We start from the raw sequence: 20263 nt of genomic DNA, 5'->3' as shown, positions 1-20263 counted from the left end.
TCCATATTTCAATGGTAATGTAATGTTGTTCAGAAACCACAAAAATAGATCGCTAACGGAATATATTAATCTAGGCCACTTTGGGGTGGAGCACTGCAACAGCAAAAAGTACACTGCAGTGCCCTGTATATCTCTGCTCTCTCTATCCTGGAAACACCGAGTCATTGCAATTAAATTTAGAGCTCGAGGAAGTTGATCAAGTTGTTTTCTCTGTAATTGGCCCTCGGAGCATTCATCTATGCGGTTACTATCTTGCCACTGCCCGCAATACCAATCTTATTGATGATTCGTATCCTTATTCCCCAGTTTTCTTTACTTCAATTGAAAGGGAATCATATGGGGAGGATATTGCAGATACAGAAACAGAGAGATCTGATAACAGTGATGAAGATGAGTATGAGGATAGTTTTATTGACGATGACGGCTTTCCAGAGGTTTTCGGTTTTCCCACCATCTCCTATTTCCAATGAAGGCACGTTCAAATAATAATGTCAATCCTTTCTCGAGTTTGTCCCCATTTCAAAACCTCAATCATATCTGTGTTTTTTGTTTGACCTGACTGCAGAGAAACCAAAAGCTAGGAAAGGCAGCCTGCCACGGCTTAGGAAGAAATACCAGTCAGTAGAGTCGGATGATGATGACTGTTATGAGCAAACCATGGAAATCGAAAATGAAGATAACATACCTATTTCATCTCTTTTCAAGAATACAGCACCTGGAAGGGCTTTGGACCAGGAAATAGATGCTAGTGATGACAGAGGAGCGGGTAATGCCAGCAACAACAATGGCGATGATGGTGGAAATAATATTGTCCAAGCAAATTTAAAATCTGACCATGTCCTTGTAGATAGTCAGACACACAGGTCACTCTTCTTAATTCTCAGTCAATGTTCAAATGCATGCTTGCTTTCCTCAGCTTCAGGTTTTAGGGAATAATATTTTGTATTTTTTGTTCATAAATTATGTTTCATCTGAAACAGGGAAGATGAACCATCAAAGCACTTGTTAGATCCTTGCACACTTCTGGATGTTGAGGATATTAAAAAATTAAAAAAGAAAAAGAAGGGAAAGGAAAGAGTGACAAAGAGCTCCTATAATGGCCATTCTGTCAAACTAGATAATGGCATAGGTGGTCAGCCAAAAGTGGAAAAGATAACCCAGGATTTTGTAGCAGGAAATAAACAAGAGCAGCATGCTGATGATAAGTGAGTGGTTATCTTTTGGGTTCTTGATTCTAAGCACCTGCATTTACATGATTGAATATTATAAGAAATTGTTCTTGCTGAGTAATATTTGTCAGTTTTTTGTAGGATAACCTGTTAGACTAATATAGAAAATTAAACCAAGTTATATACATGTGTGTGTTTGTGGAGCATATCAAGTGATAATTTTTGTTGTGAGAAATAAGTATAATAAATATAGACCATTAGATAATATTTGAATGATCGAGATTAAAAAACAAATACGCATGATTTTTTTAATTAGTCATGTGACTACTAATTAGTAATTACTTACATTAGTCACCCATGGATGGTTGTATGACCCAAATTTATAGTTCTCACATTCTTAAAATGAAAATTGTTCTTACTAGAGTCTAGATATGTCCCTTATATAAGTGTGTTTTAGGAATTTAATTATGAAGCACTGATTGTGTAAGGTTTTTTATATTATCTTCTAATCATAAATTGCTATGTACGGTGAGCTTATTGATTTTTATGATAAATACTTCAAAAGTCATATCTAGGACGATTCTTTATTGACTAATAGTGTTAAAAATTTACATTGATAGTGCTTAAAAATCAAACTCACATGTTAGAATTATTTAGGGTGCTTGATTTAGGAATGGACTGGTTACTGTTCATAGTAATTGCTTTACTTGATATCTCTCTTTAAAACTAATTCAAGGAAACTTCTGTTTTCAGAAGAAATTCTTATTATCAAAATTAAATAACAATATAAATAACCATAAACAGATTATAAGATTTAAATTGTTAGTTTTGGCATGTGATATTTGGAATGTCAAGGTGGTGCTCCTTTCGTGTGCTAAATTTCATTCTGAAATTTCAATGCCAGCGGGTTATTGTCAAGTATCAAGTGAAATGACGATTTATCTGTTTATTTTGAATAACACATAGAGTCTAGTGACAAGCACAGATTGATTCACATATCTGGTTGACTTTTATGGATCTATGGCTCTACACGGCTTTTGGCAATGCACCCTTAGGTCCTTGAGTGAGGGTGAGAGAGATTCATTGGTGATGGTGGTTTCTTTTTACATTTTTTTTTTCTGTCTTAAAACCACTTGTGGATGTTCTTATGATATGCTAATGAACATTTTACATCTAATCAAGGCTCATAAGATACTGGCCTTCTGGGTATCATATTTTGGATTGGTTACTTATTTACTTAATTTTAAATGTGAGATTAAGGACTATAAGGATAGTTTTATATTAGAGCTCAGCTTTGATTTCTTACTTGTTTATTCTAATATTAGATGTGTATACCAAGGAATACAAAGGATCATCTCCACGTGCATGCCCTTTGCTTATGATATGATTTTAGTTGAGGCATTAAGAGATCTTAAATCTAAACTTGACTTTGGAATCAAAAGTGTACCTGTCTGAGGGTACACTCGTAGTCTTCTAGGTGGTGAAGGGCCGAACGGATACTTCTGGTGGACACTTCAGAGGGGGGGGGGGGGGGAGCCGGGGAGGTACCTGCAAAAGGCACTCCGACGCTCAAGTCAGGACAAACACGATTTTATAGGGTAAAGAATGAACAGTGACGTACCTCGTTACGTGTGACCTATTTATAATACCTGACATGGGCCTGAACATGGTGGGCCTTTTCTGACACTTACCAAATTAGGTAATACGACGCTAATTGGCTAATTACATCTTAATCATGCGCTTATCCTTGTTAACTATGATCAATATTATAATCCTTGCTTTATCCTTCGGCACGTCGCCGAGCCGACAGGTTAGGGCTCGGGGTGTTGAACGTCTTCGGCTGTAGGCCGAGTCGATAAGTATTTGATCGGCTATTCTACTTGATCGGCATTTGGCTGAGCCAGTACGTTGTATATGGAGATGCATCATGGTTCCGTTCGGCTCGGCATTCAGCCGAGCCGATATTGCTAGCGGACTCCTCTCGGCCTTCGGCTGTATGCCGAGCCGATGCTAGCGTCAGGGTTTTAGGTATGGTTCGGTTCGCGTGGGTGTCTGACGGAACGGCACGTGTTGGTCCACGTGACCGATAGGGTCCTCCCGGTACAAAAAGGATTAACTCGAGTAGGAGTAAGATAGAGTGTATGCATTGCAATATTGGCAAGATACAAGAGGAAACTGACTTGTAGGTAAAAATTGGAGAATGTCATACCGCAAGTTCCTATGTTTTAGTATTTAAGATCAATATTACAAAATGATGGGAAATTAATGATGTCACATTGTCACCCGCAAGATACAAGTTGGGTGGTTAAAATGAAGAAAGGCATTGAGAGTTTTTTCAATTTGTAATAGCAACATATCTGCCAAGCTCAAGGGAAAGTTTTATTGTAGTGTTGTATGACCAACAAAAATATGAAAAGGGATTTTAAGATAATTAATTTAGTCTTGATACAGAAAAGGGCGTGTATGAAGCTGAAAGAGGAAAAAAACACTATAAGCTTCAAACTTTCAGTGCATGAAAATAACATTTTTAAAAAATAAATGCTTTTTAGCAAGTTTCTGCAGTTTGTCCAAATACATTGATTATTTTTCTAACAACTTTTGCAACAGGTGTAAAAGCTTCGGATATTGAAAAATATTTAATTACATATTTGTTTGTGACTACCTATATGCCACCTAGATAGAGGATTTGTTCCTTGGTTAAGTGCTTACTTTCAATCACAATGTTCTAGAAAGTAGAGCTTAAAATGCCCTTATGTACTACCTTTTTTTGTGTTATTTGCAAAGATTTCTGGTTTGGTTGTTAATCGGTTTTGTCTTTGATATGAAGCAGGGAAACTGAAACCATGGATAAAATACTGCCTTCCTCTCAGGTTGATAACAGACAGGGTGAAAAGCCAAAGAAGAAAAGGAAAGAACAGTCTAAGGAGGAGGTGCATCTGGTTGCTACTGATTCTTACCATAACAATCTTGTTAATCTGCACACGGTTAATGAGTGAGTTTTTCTTAATTAACTTCTGTTTATAACTGGATAGTACTTGTTTGCTGTTTTTTTTTTAATAGAATAACCATGCAACATGGTATATATTTGGTAATGAAGAAGGTAAAAAATACTCTTCATGTGCTGCACATGCAACAGAAACTCACAAATCAGTCTTTTCAGCAACAGAGATACCATAATTGGTGCTTATGTTAGTAGTACAATTAGGTTGGCCATCCTAATGAAATTTTTTGAGAGAATACATGTGATTCACATTTCACAGGAATTCTGTTAGGGGCCTAAATATAGAAGAGTATGATGGAAAAGATTAGAAGAGTTTCCCCCAAAATGGACCAAAAATGGACTTCTAGCCACGATAATACCCTCTATATATTCCCCTTTCCACATAATAGGCTCCCTCACCCCATAACATGTCTAATTATCCATGCACACGCTCATCTCATTATCAGACCTAACAAATTATACTCGTTGTGAAATATCCACATGCTTATACAAGTATAGCAAAGGAATTTATGGTTCCCATGGAATTTACCTCAATATAATATTGTCAGGCCCCATAAAATAGCTAGCCCAGTCCAACTCAGCCATGGGCCATGGGTATGGAAGACATATAATAGGAGAAATAAAAAATATTAGTAGAAGGGGTAAAAGGGGAATTTATGCAAGGAGGGAACGTGGAGTTAGTTACGTTTTGGGTGGATTCTCATTTTAGAGGGAGGAGGAAAGAGAAGGGGAACAGTTTTTGGGTATTCCGTTAGTAGTGGGTCAGGAGCTGTGCTCTGTGGGTATTGCAGATTCTATCTCTGTAATACATTTCGTTTTCAATAATACAGTATCTTCCAATTTTATTTCTTGGTCTCTGACAATTGGTCCGACCTGCCGGATCCGTTGCCTGAGTCATCAACGAAAGAGTTTATGCCCAAAGGACGTGGAGGAACCTCAGCAGCGATGGACGGTCGTGTAAGCTTGTTGGAGGTCACGGTGCAGAATTTGGCGGAGAACCAGGTGAAAGCTCAATCGGAGTTGCAGAGTCTAATGAATAAGATGATGGAGGAGATGAGGCAAATGGAAGTTCGTTTGTCACGAGGCTCAGGTGGGAATGTTTCGAATGTTGGGTCGTCGGGTTCGAGTGAAAGTGGGTCGCATAATCAAAGTCCCTTGGAGTTGCAAATATTATCCGAATTTCGATCAGCTGTGAAGAAGGGGGAGCTTCCGAGTTTCGATGGCAGTGACCCCGGTGCATGGATATCAAGAGCAGAGACGTATTTTGAAATTCAGGAAACTCGACCTGAGTTGAAGGTGCCTTTGGCTAAGATTTGTATGGAGGGATCCACTGTGCATTGGTTCAATCTTTGGTTTGACAGTGAATCTGAACCATCTTGGGAGGGTCTTAAAGTAGCATTACTGCGGAGGTTCGGAGGAGCGTTCGTTGAGAATCCTTTTGAGAGTCTTGCAGAGTTACAACAAGAGGGAACAGTGACCTCTTATATTGAGGAATTTGAGTACTTAACTTCTCAAGTCCCTAAGATGCCAGAGCAACAATTTATGGCCTATTTCATGCATGGTCTTCGAGCAGAAATTAGGAGGAAGGTCAGAATACATAAACCTGACAACAGGGTGAGAATGATGGAGCTTGCAAGGGAGATTGAGGCTGATTTGCTCGAGGAAACTCACTTAAAACCCTTATATAAGAGGGGTTTGGGGGTAGTTGATGGGAGTCAAAATCGTACTCTGTTTTCTCGTGGTGGAACAGAGTATTCCGCAATGTTAAAATCTGGAGGAAACTTAGGTGGTCAGCAAAGGAGGGAATTTCGTCATGATGAATCAAAGAATAAAGGCTCTAGTGTAAGCAACACAAGTACCGGAGAGAGGCGATTTGGTGGTGGTAGGGATCGTGGGGTGCGTCACTTATCTTATGGAGAATTAATGGAAAGGAAACAAAAAGGGTTATGTTTTAAATGTGGTCAAAACTTTCACCCAATGCATCAATGTCCTGAGCGTCAACTGAAATTAATTATTGTGGATGAGGAGCAGTTAGAAGGTGGGGAACATGAAGTATTGGCCTTAGAAATGGAGGAGCAGCCACCAGAGGAGCTCACTTGTTCGCTCCTTAGTAGCTGTAATGTAGAAAAGAGGACTGATTTTCAACCTAAAACCATGAAGATCAAGGGGATGGTTAAAGGCGTTCCTGTGATCATTTTAATTGATAGTGGAGCTTCACATAATTTTGTTTCTTCAAGGGTGGTGGATTCTTTGGGGTTGGATTATGGGCAAACTACAATTGCAAAAGTAACACTGGGGGATGGTAACAAAAAAAATGTGCAAGGACGTTGTAATGGAGTATTGGTGGAATTGGATGAGTTGCAGATAATCATTGACTCTTATGTTTTTGATGTAGGGGATGTGGATTTGATTTTAGGTGTGGAGTGGTTGGCTACTTCAGGGAAAGTAACTACTGATTGGAAGAAACAAATTATGGAATTTAATTATGAGGGGAAGAAGATACAATTGAAAGGAGAAGTCAATCTTAGGAGAGTATTTGAGTCTTTGTTTTGCTTTCTAAATCAGGAGGTACAAGAGATAAATGGGGTGATGTGGCCTAGTAATATTCAAAAGGCAAAAGGATGTGAAGGTGAAGGATTGACGGATGAGCAGGAGGGAAGGCTGCAGCGTATTTTGCAAAATTTTTCAGAAGTGTTTTTAGAGCCTAAAGGCTTACCTCCTAAGAGGACCAAAGAGCATGTGATTGTTTTGAAGCAAGGGGCTGAACCTGTGAATGTGAGACCATATCGATATCCACATTATCAAAAAGAAGAAATAGAAAGGCAAGTGGATGAATTATTGAAGTTTGGAGTCATTAGGCCTAGCACAAGTGCCTATTCAAGCCCGGTGATATTGGTAAGAAAAAAAGACCATACTTGGAGAATGTGTGTTGACTATAGGGCTCTTAATAAAGAGACTATACCTGACAAGTATCCTATACCAGTCATAGAGGAATTGCTTGATGAATTGAATGGAGCTTCTTATTTCTCTAAGCTGGATCTAAAGTCAGGGTATCATCAAATCCGGGTAAGAGAAGAAGATATTCCTAAAACTGCTTTTAGAACTCATAATGGCCATTATGAATATCTTGTGATGTCTTTTGGGTTAATGAATGCACCAGCAACCTTTCAATCCTTGATGAATGATGTGTTCAGGCATTGTTTAAGGAAGTTTGTTTTGGTGTTTTTTGATGATATATTAGTGTATAGCAGAGATTGGGGGTCTCATATCCAACATTTGGAGCATGTGCTGTCTTGTTTAAAAGAACATGGCTTGGTAGCGAATAAAAAGAAATGTCATTTTGGCAGGAAGACAGTAGAATATTTAGGCCATGTAATTTCGGAGGATGGAGTTGCAATGGACCCGGAAAAGGTGAGAAGTGTTTTGGAGTGGCCCGTTCCAAAAGGGGTAAAAGGTGTTAGGGGTTTCTTGGGATTGACCGGGTATTACAGAAAGTTCATTAAAGATTATGGCAAAATTGCTAAACCTCTAACAGATTTAACAAGGAAGGAAGGATTTCATTGGGGGGAACAAGCTCAAACGGCTTTTGAGAGGCTAAAGAAGGCTATGACAGAGGCACCAGTTTTGAGGCTACCAGATTTCACAAAAGAATTTGTGATAGAATGTGATGCTGCAGGAAGAGGGTTGGGTGCTGTTTTGATGCAAGAGGGTCGACCCGTGGCCTATTTTAGTAAATCTCTTTCTGAAGGAAATTTGGCAAAATCGGCTTACCACAAAGAGCTCATGGCACTAGCTTTGTCAATTCAACATTGGAGACCGTATCTTTTAGGGAGACATTTTAAGGTTTTTTCTGATCAAAGGAGTTTGAAACAATTGTTGGGGCAGAGAATTTCTACCCCTGATCAACAATGTTGGCTCACTAAATTGTTGGGCTATGATTTTGAGGTGATTTATAAGCCTGGTCCTCAAAATAAAGCTGCAGATGCTTTGTCTAGGAGTAAGGAAGAAGTGGAATTACAAGTTCTGGTTTCTAAACCAGAATGGTTGGACTCAAGTATGGTGCAAGAAGAAATTCATCATGATTCTTACTTGCAAGGGGTGGTTTCAGATTTGCACAAAGACCCCACATCTAGGCCTGGATTTTCTATAAAACATGATATTCTTTTCTATTATGGCAGGATGGTCATTTCAGCAAATTCTTCTTGGATTCCAATTCTCTTACATGAGTTTCATAGCACACCTACGGGTGGTCATTCTGGCTACTATAGGACATATAGAAGATTGGCTGAAAATGTTTATTGGTGTGGCATGAAGAAGAGAGTTCAAGATTTTGTTAAAGAGTGTGACATTTGCCAACGACAGAAATACCAAGCTCAATGTCCATCTGGGTTACTGCAACCATTAGATATCCCAGAACAAATTTGGGAAGATGTAAGCATTGATTTTATTACTGCTCTCCCTAAGTCCAAGGGACTTGATACCATACTAGTTGTGGTGGATCGACTCTCTAAATATGCTCATTTTCTTTCCCTTCGACATCCATTTACAGCTAAAACAGTGGCTGATTTGTTTGTGAAGGAAGTGGTAAAATTGCATGGGATTCCCAAGTCTATAGTCAGTGACAGGGATCCCCTTTTTCTAAGTCATTTTTGGACTCAATTATTCAAATCCCAAGGCACCAAGCTTAGGATGAGTTCTTCTTATCATCCAGAAACTGATGGCCAAACAGAGATTATTAACAAGTGTTTGGAAACTTATCTCAGGTGTTTTTGCTCTGAACAGCCTAAGACTTGGGTCAATTGGTTGCACTGGGCAGAATGGTGGTATAACACCACTTTTCATGTCACGACAGGGGTCAGTCCTTTTCAAGCAGTATATGGCAGGAAACCTCCTACATTGGTGCAGTATGTTACGGGTGAAACCAAAGTAGAATCAGTTGAGAAGGAGCTTATTGATAGGGATGAGGCACTTAGACAGTTATGGTATCATCTACAGCGAGCTCAAGGACATATCAAGAAGTATGCAGATAGGAAAAGGAGTCATCACTCCTATGAAGTGGGAGATTGGGTTTTTCTCAAGCTAAGACCACACAAACAACAAAGTTTGGCACAAAGAATTAATCCTAAATTGGCTGCTCGGTTCTATGGGCCTTACCAAATTGAGAAGAAGATAGGGGCGGTAGCATATCAGTTAAAGCTTCCTTCACATTCCAAAATTCATCCCATTTTTCATATTTCTTAACTCAAGAAAGCTGTTGGCAACTACCAAGAGACCGTGGACTTACCTGCAGGTTTGGAAGCGGAAGTGTTTGAGAACATTACACCTGAGCAGATTTTGGCAGTTCAACAAAGACAGAAGAATGGGGTTCTTGTTCCATACTGGTTGGTCAAGTGGTGTGGAAAACCTGTTGAGGAGGCAACTTGGGAAGAAGCATTTACTATTACCAATCAATTTCCTGATGTACGCCTTGAGGACAAGGCTATTGTTGAAGGAGAGGGCAATGTCAGGCCCCATAAAATAGCTAGCCCAGTCCAACTCAGCCATGGGCCATGGGTATGGAAGACATAATAGGAGAAATAAAAAATATTAGTAGAAGGGGTAAAAGGGGAATTTATGCAAGGAGGGAACGAGGAGTTAGTTACGTTTTGGGTGGATTCTCATTTTAGAGGGAGGAGGAAAGAGAAGGGGAACAGTTTTTGGGTATTCCGTTAGTAGTGGGTCAGGAGCTGTGCTCTGTGGGTATTGCAGATTCTATCTCTGTAATACATTTCGTTTTCAATAATACAGTATCTTCCAATTTTATTTCTTGGTCTCTGACAAATATGCACTTGGTGCTTCATAAAATTGTGCTCTTCTGCCATCTTTCTGCAAGTTGCAAGCAACTAAGGTGTTCTTTCCCATCACTTAATATTAACCAAATTTACAAATGACTTTCAAAAATAGTCTACCATTTCACAATTGAATACTGAATGAAACCCCTTCAATGCTAAAAGAAGTAAAACTTGAGAAGAATTCTCTCTCCTTACCAATGAATTTATGTAGTTACTTTCAATGAAGATGTCATGTTGAAATTGTCCAACATTCAAAACTTCACTTTGTTTTCTCTGCTGCCATTTCCTGTGATTTTATTTTGAGTTAATCATCCATACACTGCCAGTATAAAGTTTTTTACACTGGCAACCAATCATATCTTTTAAAGTTATTTATTTTATTATTATTTCATTAAATAAGCAATTGACATGATACTATTCAAAGATATGATTGGTTGCCAGTGTAAAAAAGCTTTACACTGGCAGTGTATAGGTGATTAACTCTTTTATTTTATATTAAACTTGTGTCATCCTGTTAAAGAAAGAAAAATGAAAATTTTATATCTGATATGCTTGAGCAAATCAGCAGGGATGTTAATATTTCAGACAACGTTGCATTGCCTTCTGCTGAGTCGGATCCTAAAAAGAGTAGAACAAAGAGGAAAAAGAAAGGACAGGCAAACAACAGTGACAATGGCTTTCATGAAGATATCATCCAAGAGGACAAAGCCAACAGAGATGCAGCAGAGTCCCAGAATCTGACTCATAATTCTTTTGAAGATAAAGTGCAGCATCAGAAGCTAACTAATGAGAAGTACATGCTTTAATTCTAAAATTGAACTGGTGACAGAATTAATTTTATTAAAAAAACCTGTCAAACTAGTGAACATTGAACAAGTTTAAACATTTCCAAGACTATCTGGGTAGTTATATCAATGCTGACTGACTTGAATTGGTTCAATTTTTTTATGCTTTGTTAAAGCATCTATAAAATATCCTTTGTTCCTTTTAAGTAAGAAGCAACTAACAAATAAAATTCCTATATCAAATTGAAAACAAGTTGATTTTGAATCAAGCAGTAAATCTTGCCATACTGCTCAAGGAATATATAATAGAAAGGAAGCTAAAGGGGAATAAAATATAAGGAAAAACAGCAATTAACAAGGATAAGTGCCTTGCTAGTAGTAGTTCTAATATAGGTTAAAAACTTAGAATAATAATTCAAAAAACTCATGATTTCATGGCAAGTTAATTAGCTATTATTTGATAGGGTAGTGATAAGCGTTAATGCACAACTGAAGTAGGACTGCCATTCAGGTCTGCAAATCCAGGGAGAAAAGGATAAATATTTGTCTTTTTTGTGAATTAGCAGCAAACTGACAGAAAATTTGAAGAGTTGCTCATTTAAAGACACAACCTAGTACATGGGTTATTTGGTTTAGAATACATTTAAGAAGACAATTGCCCTAGCTCCTTGGTCAGTATCAATATGAATTTTTCTTATTTTGCTGAATGGTGATAAACTTATTTCTTTACGCCATTTTCACTATTTAAGTTGTGTATAAAGAGCTCTTTATTTTTTTGTGTGTTTATTGTCTACTTTTAGTCTGAGACATGCAATATAACCTATTTTGTGCAATCATCTTAGATTTTTAATTTTTCTGGGGCAGCAGTGCAGACAACAGTGGTCATGACTTCCTTGAGGATAGAAAAGTTAAGAAAAGGAAAAAAATGGGTAAAAGTCAGGGCAATGGGGAGCTTGTAAATTCTGATATGCCTGTATCACTATTTGTTGAGGAAAGAGGTGAGACTCAGATGACGGAGGACAGAAATAAGAGGGAAGATGCAGAGCCTTCCCAAGTTAGAACATTGTCAAATGGACTGGTTATTCAAGAACTAGAGAAGGGGATAAAAGATGGAAAAATTGCTGCTTTGGGGAAAAAGGTAGTTCATTTAAATGATTTTAAATATTTGAGCAACCAATTCTATGAAATCAAACCAAAAGAATTGCTAAGCCACTAGGATTAAGTTAGTGGTGAGGGGTTCAGCAGTTTACATAAGGTCATACCATGACAGATTCGAACCTCATTAGCACCATTGTATCAATAAATAAATAAATAATGAATTCCAGATTTTGATTTGACTCAAATAAGTAGTCTTTGGTTACAGATCAGCATCAATTACACTGGCAAGTTGAGAGAAAATGGAGTAGTATTTGAGTCAAATGCTGGTCAAGCTCCTTTGAAATTTCGCCTTGGTAACACCATTTACTTAAACATTCTGTTACCTGGATGACTCTTTAAGCTTACTTGTATTAACTTTTTTCAGGTAAAGGAGAAGTTATCGAGGGTTGGGATGTTGGCCTTGAAGGTAGTCATTTTGACATTTTATCTTTGTTCTTTTCCATCGTCCAGCTTTTACTTTTATTGAATGAACGAAATGCCTGGAATATCGTTTTTTGACATGCCCCTTCAGTTAAATTGAGTCATTAGTAGAGTGTAGGCAAAAAGTATTTGAGATAGTTTGAAGTTTATTGAAAATAATAAAACTAAGTGCCGTGCTAGAGTCACCCAGGTTTGTAATTTTCAATAAAATTGAGTCATCAGTAGAGTGTTAGGCAAAAAGTATTAGAGATTACTTGAAATTTATTGAAAATAATAAATTTTAGTGAGATGCGTGAGTTACCGAGATTTGTAATTTTTAATGAATTTCAGCTATTAATATAGTGTTAGACAAATTATTTGATATTTGTTGAAAATAATAAATTTTAGTGAGATGCGGGAGTCACTAAGATTTGTAATTTTCGATGAATTTCAGCTGTTAATAGAGTGTTACACAAAATATTTGATTTTGCTTGAATTTTATTGAAAATAATAAATCTTAGTAAGTTGTGGGAGTCACTGAAATTTGTAATTTTTAGTAAAATTGAGTCATTAGTAGAGTGTTAGGCAAAAAGTATTCGAGATAGGATTAAATTTATTGAAAATAATAAATCTTAGTGAGATGCAGGAGTCACCGAAAGTTGTAATTTTCAATGAATTTCAGCTATTAATAGTGTTAGGCAAAATATTTGATATTGCTTGAATTTTATTGAAAATAATAAATCTTAGTGAGATGCGAGAGTCACCAAGATTTGTAATTTTCAGTAAAATTGAGTCATTAGTAGTGCGTTAGGCAAAAAGTATTAGAGATTGCTTGAAATTTATTGAAAATAATAAATTTTAGTGAGATGCGGGAGTCATTAAGATTTGTAATTTTCAATGAATTTCAGCTATTAATAGTGTTAGACAAAATATTTGATATTGCTTGAATTTTATTGAAAATAATAAATCTTACTAATATAAATGAAATTCATCTCCAAAATTGTGGATGCTTATACCTTTTTTTTATTTATAAAATAAATATTTTTAGCAATGTTTTATAAACTGTATCGAACTTGCTGGTCGGATCAGTTGAATCGGGAATCGGTGGTGCAGCTGGTTCGAATCTTGAGTTGGATCGGTTATGCATTCGAGTTGTTTCAAACAGGAGTGAACCATGAGTTTTCCGGTTCAACCAGTGAATCAGTGGGTCGAACCACAAAAAAAAAGTAATAATTTTTTTAATGTATTTTTTTTTATACAAAATAAAAATAAAGATAATTTTAAATAAGCTAAAAATTGAAGTTTAAGATAAGATATGAATTTATTGACAAGTTTTTCTTTCTTTCTCTCTATCTTTATTTGAGGATGTTTGGATACAAGCATAGAAGAGTTTTTGTAAGCTTCTCTACTGAAAAATTTTCAGTAGGGAAACCCTCAGAACTGCTTTTAATTTGTATCCAAATAGACTCTTTATATTCTTTGGTTGTATGGTTTTGGGTGAAATTATAAGTCACAACAGCTTTCGGTTTACATTCTGAGATCTTGTGCTGGTGTTGTTTTTGCCTAGTCTATTTGCCATTAGAGCCTTCGTGCACTGAAGCACACACCCTATGTGAACTATAAAGCTTACCCTATCTCTGAGTGTTTAGGGAAGAGAATTCACAGTTACACTGCTTCAAAAACCAACTTTTGTTGTAGCAATTATGAGTATCATTCCTGTGTATACAAAGCGGGGAAGATGCACTTTTAGGTTTGACTGAGACTTTATATCTGGAATCAATTGTTGATTCCATGTGAATCCTTGGATCAAAGTCTGTTGAATTGTGTTCTTTTCTACATGTGGTTTCCCCATGAGGGAAACACATATGCTTGGGTTTTGGGTGGAGGCTGGCATCAGTTTTGACTGTTTTGTATTGGCGATGGCATGGGGTCGTATTCTAGTCTCCACAGTATTGTTGTTTGTCTAAAATGTGAAAATTCAATCCTGATATGAGAACTGTGTCATTGTTGCATTAAATCTACTTTCTGGGTCATATTGGTTGTTTTCTGGAATGCTATCAACTTCTAAATTATGCATTGATAAACTTATGCAAATGCTAGGTAACAAAATTGCAATGGTGTCCTGTTACTTCAATCCTATCCCTACTAGCTCTCTTCTCATTTCTGCAGATTTATCTAGAAAATTCAAGATTCCAAAGGTTCTTCACAGGGTAACTTTTTTGAGCTGATATTTGTTGTCTTGGTGTCAATCTCTTGCTGATAAGTTCTCCCTTTAAAATATTGTCTGCATGCAGTTTTTTGTTGTTATGCCTGTCTTTTGATTATTTTTAATAAATGATGTTACTTACAGACAATAAAATAAACAATTTAAATTTTTTGGAAGACATGATAAATCGTTGAATTGAGAGAGCCTGATGTTCTACATTAAAATGCATGGGCTATTACTTATTTCATAGAAATGGAAACAGATAAAGCTACAAAGTTGAGGCCTAGAATTGCAAAGTTTCCATTGCCTTATGGGGATTTCCAGTATTGAAGTTCAAAACATTTTCTTTAAAGAAGCAAAATATAAATTTCAATCCTGCAAGGAATGTAAATATCTAATAGGTAGAAAGTTGGAAATGGTGAGGCTCTGTAGTGATAGGTTTTTTTAGGATAAATATGTTTTGTCAGTTCTCTATGTTTCTTGGTATAAAAAAGTTTATGGCAATGTGGAGCTCCTATTGGGATAGCATCATATCTTAACATAGAAAATTGTAAAGAGGTTTGTTTCTAAAGTATTTGAGCAAGCTAAATAAATTTCACTATTAGCCATGGATCTTTTTTTTTTTTTTTTTTTAAATTAATTTTTTTTTAATCTTTTTATAGATTTGAATTGATTTTATATGATTGCTGAATCCTGATTTCTCACAGGAGATTTCTTCCCTGAGACAATTTCCTTTCTTATTTGTGCTGACATGTTTCCCTCATTGTATTTTAAGCAGAAAAAGAGGTTTGATGGTTCACCTAGGTCCTAAAAAATTACTGCATTTTATGGCTTGAAGACACCTCCTTATGAACTTGTAATTTATTCACTCCATTTCCTGAATCATATTTTTGTTTGAAGATGATAATTGTACTGTTTTGGCCTATATGCTTGAATTAGTTGAGGCATCTAATTGAGCTGTAAGCTAATCAGAGAAATAATTGCATAGGTAGTTAAAATGACTATTGCCACTTAAGCCATTATAACGATGAAGAAAGAAACCAGGAATTGCGAAAAAGAATATTATATTTGACAAAGGGATGAAACAATTACATCCAACCTTCGATGAACTCTAAAATGTAAGTTACCCCTTTCCAAAATCTATTTATGTGAAAATTTATTTTTCTTGGATAATTTCTTTTTATTACAGCCATTGTGTTTATTCAACACCTTCAATTAATTTGTCTCTATCATGGATAAAATGGAAACAAGGTACTACATTTTGCTGCATGTACAACATATATCAACATTCAGCGATAGTAAGAGAGGGAAATGACAACTAATTATAACTTTTTAAGGAGGGCAGAGTAGGAGAAACAAGAAAATTTCCATTCATCATGTAAACTGACGCTGTTAGATTTTTATAAGACTTAGAGCCTATGTGACAAATTGATAATCAGGAATCCTATAACCCTTTTGTGACTCATATAAACTGGATATTCATTATTACACAAAACAGCCACTAGTTGGCCCTTTATATCATTGTTATCATAATTGATAATTCTCACTTTGTTTTGTTGCTTCAATATTTCTTAGGATGCCTTAGAGCCATATATGAGTAAGTAAGAGGACAATTGACATGCACTGGAGTGAATATCATCGGAATTTTATAGGTTTGAACAAACAGCTAGAAAAGGATGATATATTATATGGATACACCTTGGATGAACTAGTCAAAGTGACATACAACAATGGGAATCCGTTCCCCGAATTCAACAATGCAGCTGAGGTACTTATTAGATTGATTGCTCTCTGGCTTGGATCATTTTAATTTGATTATGAAATTGCTCCCTTATTCATTATAGGTTGTGTAGAGTGAACAATATTGCATCTTTTATTTCAATCAAAACTTGAAAGACATAGCTATTCACTTTTGATTTTATTGAAATTGTTTGTTGGAATTAAGGAACAACCTATATGGGATTAGGAATATCATATAGTTGCGATACTTTACGGTTTAGTTATATTTATTGATTTCTTTTTAAACTTTTCTTATGTTGTTTTGGGGTTGAATTTTATGCCTGATCATGATGTCAAAAATTGAGATTTTTGTTATTATGTGTATTTTGTATTGATCGAGAGAAAATATGTGGCATGAAAGCCTTATATATTTGCTTCTGTCCTTCATTTCGGTAAAAATTGATTGTGTTGGTATGATGATTATTTTAGTCGACAAATGATGAAAGAGGTATACAAAATTTTTATGCCTGATCCTGATGTCGAAAAATTGAGAGGGTTGTTATTTGATACATTTTTTAATCATCGTGAGAAAATATATGGCATGAAAGTCCTATATATTTGTTTTTGTCCCTCATCTCGGTAAAAAATGATTGTGTTGGTATGATGATTATTCTAGTCGACATATGATGAAAGATGTATACGATCTTTTTATGCCTGATCCTGATGTCGAAAAATTGATACAGTTGTTATTAGATGCATTTAGTATTGATTGTGAGAAAATATAGGGCATGAAAGCCCTATATATTTGTTTCTGTCGCTCATCGGTAAAAATTGATTGTGTTGGTATGATGATTACTTTAATCGACATATGATGAAAGAGGTATATGAACTTTAATTACCTTATCCTGATGTCGAAAAATTGTGATGGTTGTTATTTGATACATTTTGAATTCATCATAAGAAAATATAGGGCATGAAAGTCCTATATATTTGCTTCTGTCCCTCATCTCGGTAAAAATTGTTTGTGTTGGTATGATGATTATTTTAATCGACAAATGATGAAAGAGGTATACAATGTTTTTATGCCTGATCCTGATTTCGAAAAATTGATACGGTTGTTATTAGATGCATTTTGTATTGATTGTGAGAAAATATAGGACATGAAAGCCCTATATATTTGTTTATGTGCCTCATCTCGGTAAAAAATGATTGTGTTAATATGATTATTTTAGTCGACAAATGATGAAAGAGGTATATGAACTTTTTATGCCTGATCCTGATGTCGAAAAATTAAGACGGCTGTTATTCGATACATTTTGTATTCAATGTGAGAAAATATAGGGCATGAAAGCCCTATATATTTGCTTCTGTCCCTCATCTCGGTAAAAATTGATTGTGTTGGTATGATGATTATTTTAATCGACATATGATAAAAGAGGTATATGAACTTTTAATACCTTATCCTGATGTCGAAAAATTGAGAGGGTTGTTATTTGATACATTTTGTATTATCGTTAAAAAATATAAGCAATGAAAGACCTATATATTTGTTTCTGTCCCTCATCTTGGTAAAAATTGATTGTCTTGGTATGATGATTATTTTAATCGACATATGATGAAAGAGGTACATGAACTTTTAATACCTTATCCTGATGTCGAAAAATTGAGAGGGTTGTTATTTGATACATTTTGTATTCATCATGAGAAAATATAGGGCATGAAAGCCCTATATATTTGCTTTTGTCCCTCATCTCGGTAAAAATTATTTGTTGGTCTTATGATTATTTTAGTCGATAAATGATGAAAGAGGTATACGATATTTTTATGCCTGATCTTGATGTTGAAAAATTGATACGGTTGTTATTCGATACATTTTGTATCCATCGTGAGAAAATATAGGGCATGATTGCCCTATATATTTGCTTTTGTCCCTCATTTCGGTAAAAAAATGATTGTGGTAATATAATGATTATTTTAGTCGACAAATGATGAAAGAGGTATATGAACTTTTTATGCCTAATCCTGATGTCAAAAAATTGAGACGGCTGTTATTCGATATATTTGTATTCATTGTGAGAAAATATAGGGCATGAAAGCCTTATATATTTTCTTCTATCCCTCATCTCGGTAAAAATTGATTGTGTTGGTATGATGATTATTTTAGTCGACAAATGATAAAAGAGGTATAAGATCTTTTTATACTTGATCTTGATGTCGAAAAATTGATATGGTTCTTATTAGATGCATTTTGTATTGATTGTGAGAAAATATAGGGCATGAAAACCCTATATATTTGTTTCTGTTCCTCATCTCGATAAATAATGATTGTGTTAATATGATATGATTATTTTAGTCGACAAATGATGAAATAGGTATATGAGCATTTTATGCCTGATCTTGATGTCGAAAAATTGAGACGGTTGTTATTTGATACATTTTTTATTCATTGTGAGAAAATATAGGGCATGAAAGCCCTATATATTTGCTTTTGTCCCTCATCTCGGTAAAAATTGATTGTGTTTGTATAATGATTATTTTAATCAACAAATGATGAAAGAGGTATATGAACTTTTAATACCTTATGCTGATGTCAAAAAATTGAGAGGGTTGTTATTTGATACATTTTGTATTCATCGTGAGAAAATATAGGGCATGAAAGCCCTATATATTTACTTTTGTCCCTCATCTCGGTAAAAATTGATTATGTTGGTATGATGATTATTTTAATCGACATATGATGAAAATGGTATATGAACTTTTAATACCTTATCTTGATATCGAAAAATTGACAGGGTTGTTATTTGATACATTTTGTATTCATCGTGAGAAAATTTAGGGCATGAAAGCATTATATATTTGCTTCTCACGCTCATCTCGGTAAAATTTGTTTGTGTTGGTATGATGATTATTTTAGTCGACAAATGATGAAAAAGGTATACAATCTTTTTATGCTTGATCCTGATTTCGAAAAATTGAGACGGTTGTTATTCGATACATTTTATATCCATCATGAGAAAATATAGGGCATGAATGCCCTATATATTTGCTTCTGTTCCTCATCTCGGTAAAAAATGATTGTCTTAATATGATGATTATTTTAGTCGACAAATGAAGGAAGAGGTATATGAACTTTTTATGCCTCATCCTAATGTCGAAAAATTGAGACGGCTATTGTTCGATACATTTTGTATCCATTGTGAGAAAAAATATAGGGCATGAAAACCCTATATATTTGCTTCTGTCCCTCATCTCGGTAAAAATTGATTGTGTTGGTATGATGATTATTTTTTTTTGACATATGATGAAAGAGGTATATGAACTTTTAATACCTTATCCTGATGTCGAAAAATTGAGAGGGTTGTTATTTGATACATTTTGTATTCATCGTGAGAAAATATCGGGCATGAAAGCCCTATATATTTGCTTCTGTCCCTCATCTCGTAAAAATTGTTTGTGTTGGTATGATGATTATTTTGGTCGACAAATGATGAAAAAGGTATACGATCTTTTTATGCCTGATCCTGATGTCGAAAAATTGAGACGGTTGTTATTCGATACATTTTTTATCCATCATGAAAAAATATAGGGCATGAATGCCCTATATATTTGCTTTTGTCCCTCATCTCGGTAAAAAAATGATTGTCTTAATATGATGATTAGTTTAGTCGACAAATGATGAAACAGGTATACGAACGTATTATGCCTGATCATGATGTCAAAAAATTGATCTGGTTGTTAATCGATACATTTTGTATATATTGTGAGAAAATAATGGGTATGAAAGCCCTATATATTTGTTTTGATCCCTTATCTCGGTAAAAAGATGATTGTGTTAATATGATGATTATTTTAGTCGATAAATGATGAAAGAGGTATACGAACGTATTATGCCTGATCCTGATGTCGAAAAATTGAGACGGTTGTTATTCGATACATTTTGTATTCAGCGTGAGAAAATATAGGGCATGAAAACCCTATATATTTGGTTTTGTTCC

The 20263-nt window shown here is 35.3% G+C and overlaps 1 protein-coding gene and 1 long non-coding RNA gene across 13 annotated transcripts; one reads left to right on the top strand and one right to left on the bottom strand.

Annotated features, from left to right (window-relative positions):
• Window positions 1-149: 149 nt before the first annotated feature.
• LOC145959068 (uncharacterized) lies at window positions 150-16660 on the top strand. 12 transcript variants are annotated; one of them, XR_014434676.1, is made up of 12 exons: window positions 150-289; window positions 329-472; window positions 566-863; window positions 981-1205; window positions 3997-4161; window positions 10567-10794; window positions 11651-11924; window positions 12150-12237; window positions 12309-12350; window positions 14444-14553; window positions 15538-15667; window positions 16125-16660. XR_014434676.1 is itself a non-coding variant. In XM_083077096.1 (12 exons), the coding sequence occupies exons 1-11, from the start codon at window positions 283-285 to the stop codon at window positions 15358-15360; spliced, it is 1614 nt and encodes a 537-aa protein (XP_082933222.1). In that variant the 5' UTR covers window positions 150-282; the 3' UTR covers window positions 15361-15405; window positions 16125-16660. The 12 variants fall into 12 exon arrangements, 8 of the variants coding, with proteins under 8 accessions (XP_082933222.1, XP_082933227.1, XP_082933224.1 ...); XR_014434677.1 differs by having other exon boundaries at window positions 14513-14553; window positions 16125-16658; XM_083077096.1 differs by lacking the exon at window positions 15538-15667 and adding an exon at window positions 15328-15405.
• On the bottom strand, window positions 462-9980 carry LOC145959069 (uncharacterized). Its single transcript, XR_014434681.1, has 3 exons — window positions 9455-9980; window positions 686-1242; window positions 462-600 (listed from the first exon to the last, which is right to left on the bottom strand). It is a non-coding gene; the product is annotated as an uncharacterized LOC145959069 (long non-coding RNA).
• Window positions 16661-20263: the final 3603 nt, after the last annotated feature.

This window comes from Cajanus cajan, chromosome 6 (assembly GCF_000230855.2).
Source record: "Cajanus cajan strain Asha chromosome 6, NIPB_CcT2T_4, whole genome shotgun sequence".
Lineage (NCBI taxonomy): Eukaryota > Viridiplantae > Streptophyta > Magnoliopsida > Fabales > Fabaceae > Cajanus > Cajanus cajan.
This window is presented reverse-complemented; position numbering and strand designations above follow the sequence as displayed.

Excerpts from the sequence above, each read along its gene's own strand:
- LOC145959068 (XM_083077096.1), top strand. Across the intron at positions 10,795-11,650 it reads CAGAAGCTAACTAATGAGAA|CAGTGCAGACAACAGTGGTC; the intron begins GTACATGCTTTA and ends TTTCTGGGGCAG. Across the intron at positions 14,554-15,327 it reads TTCCAAAGGTTCTTCACAGG|AAAAAGAGGTTTGATGGTTC; the intron begins GTAACTTTTTTG and ends TATTTTAAGCAG.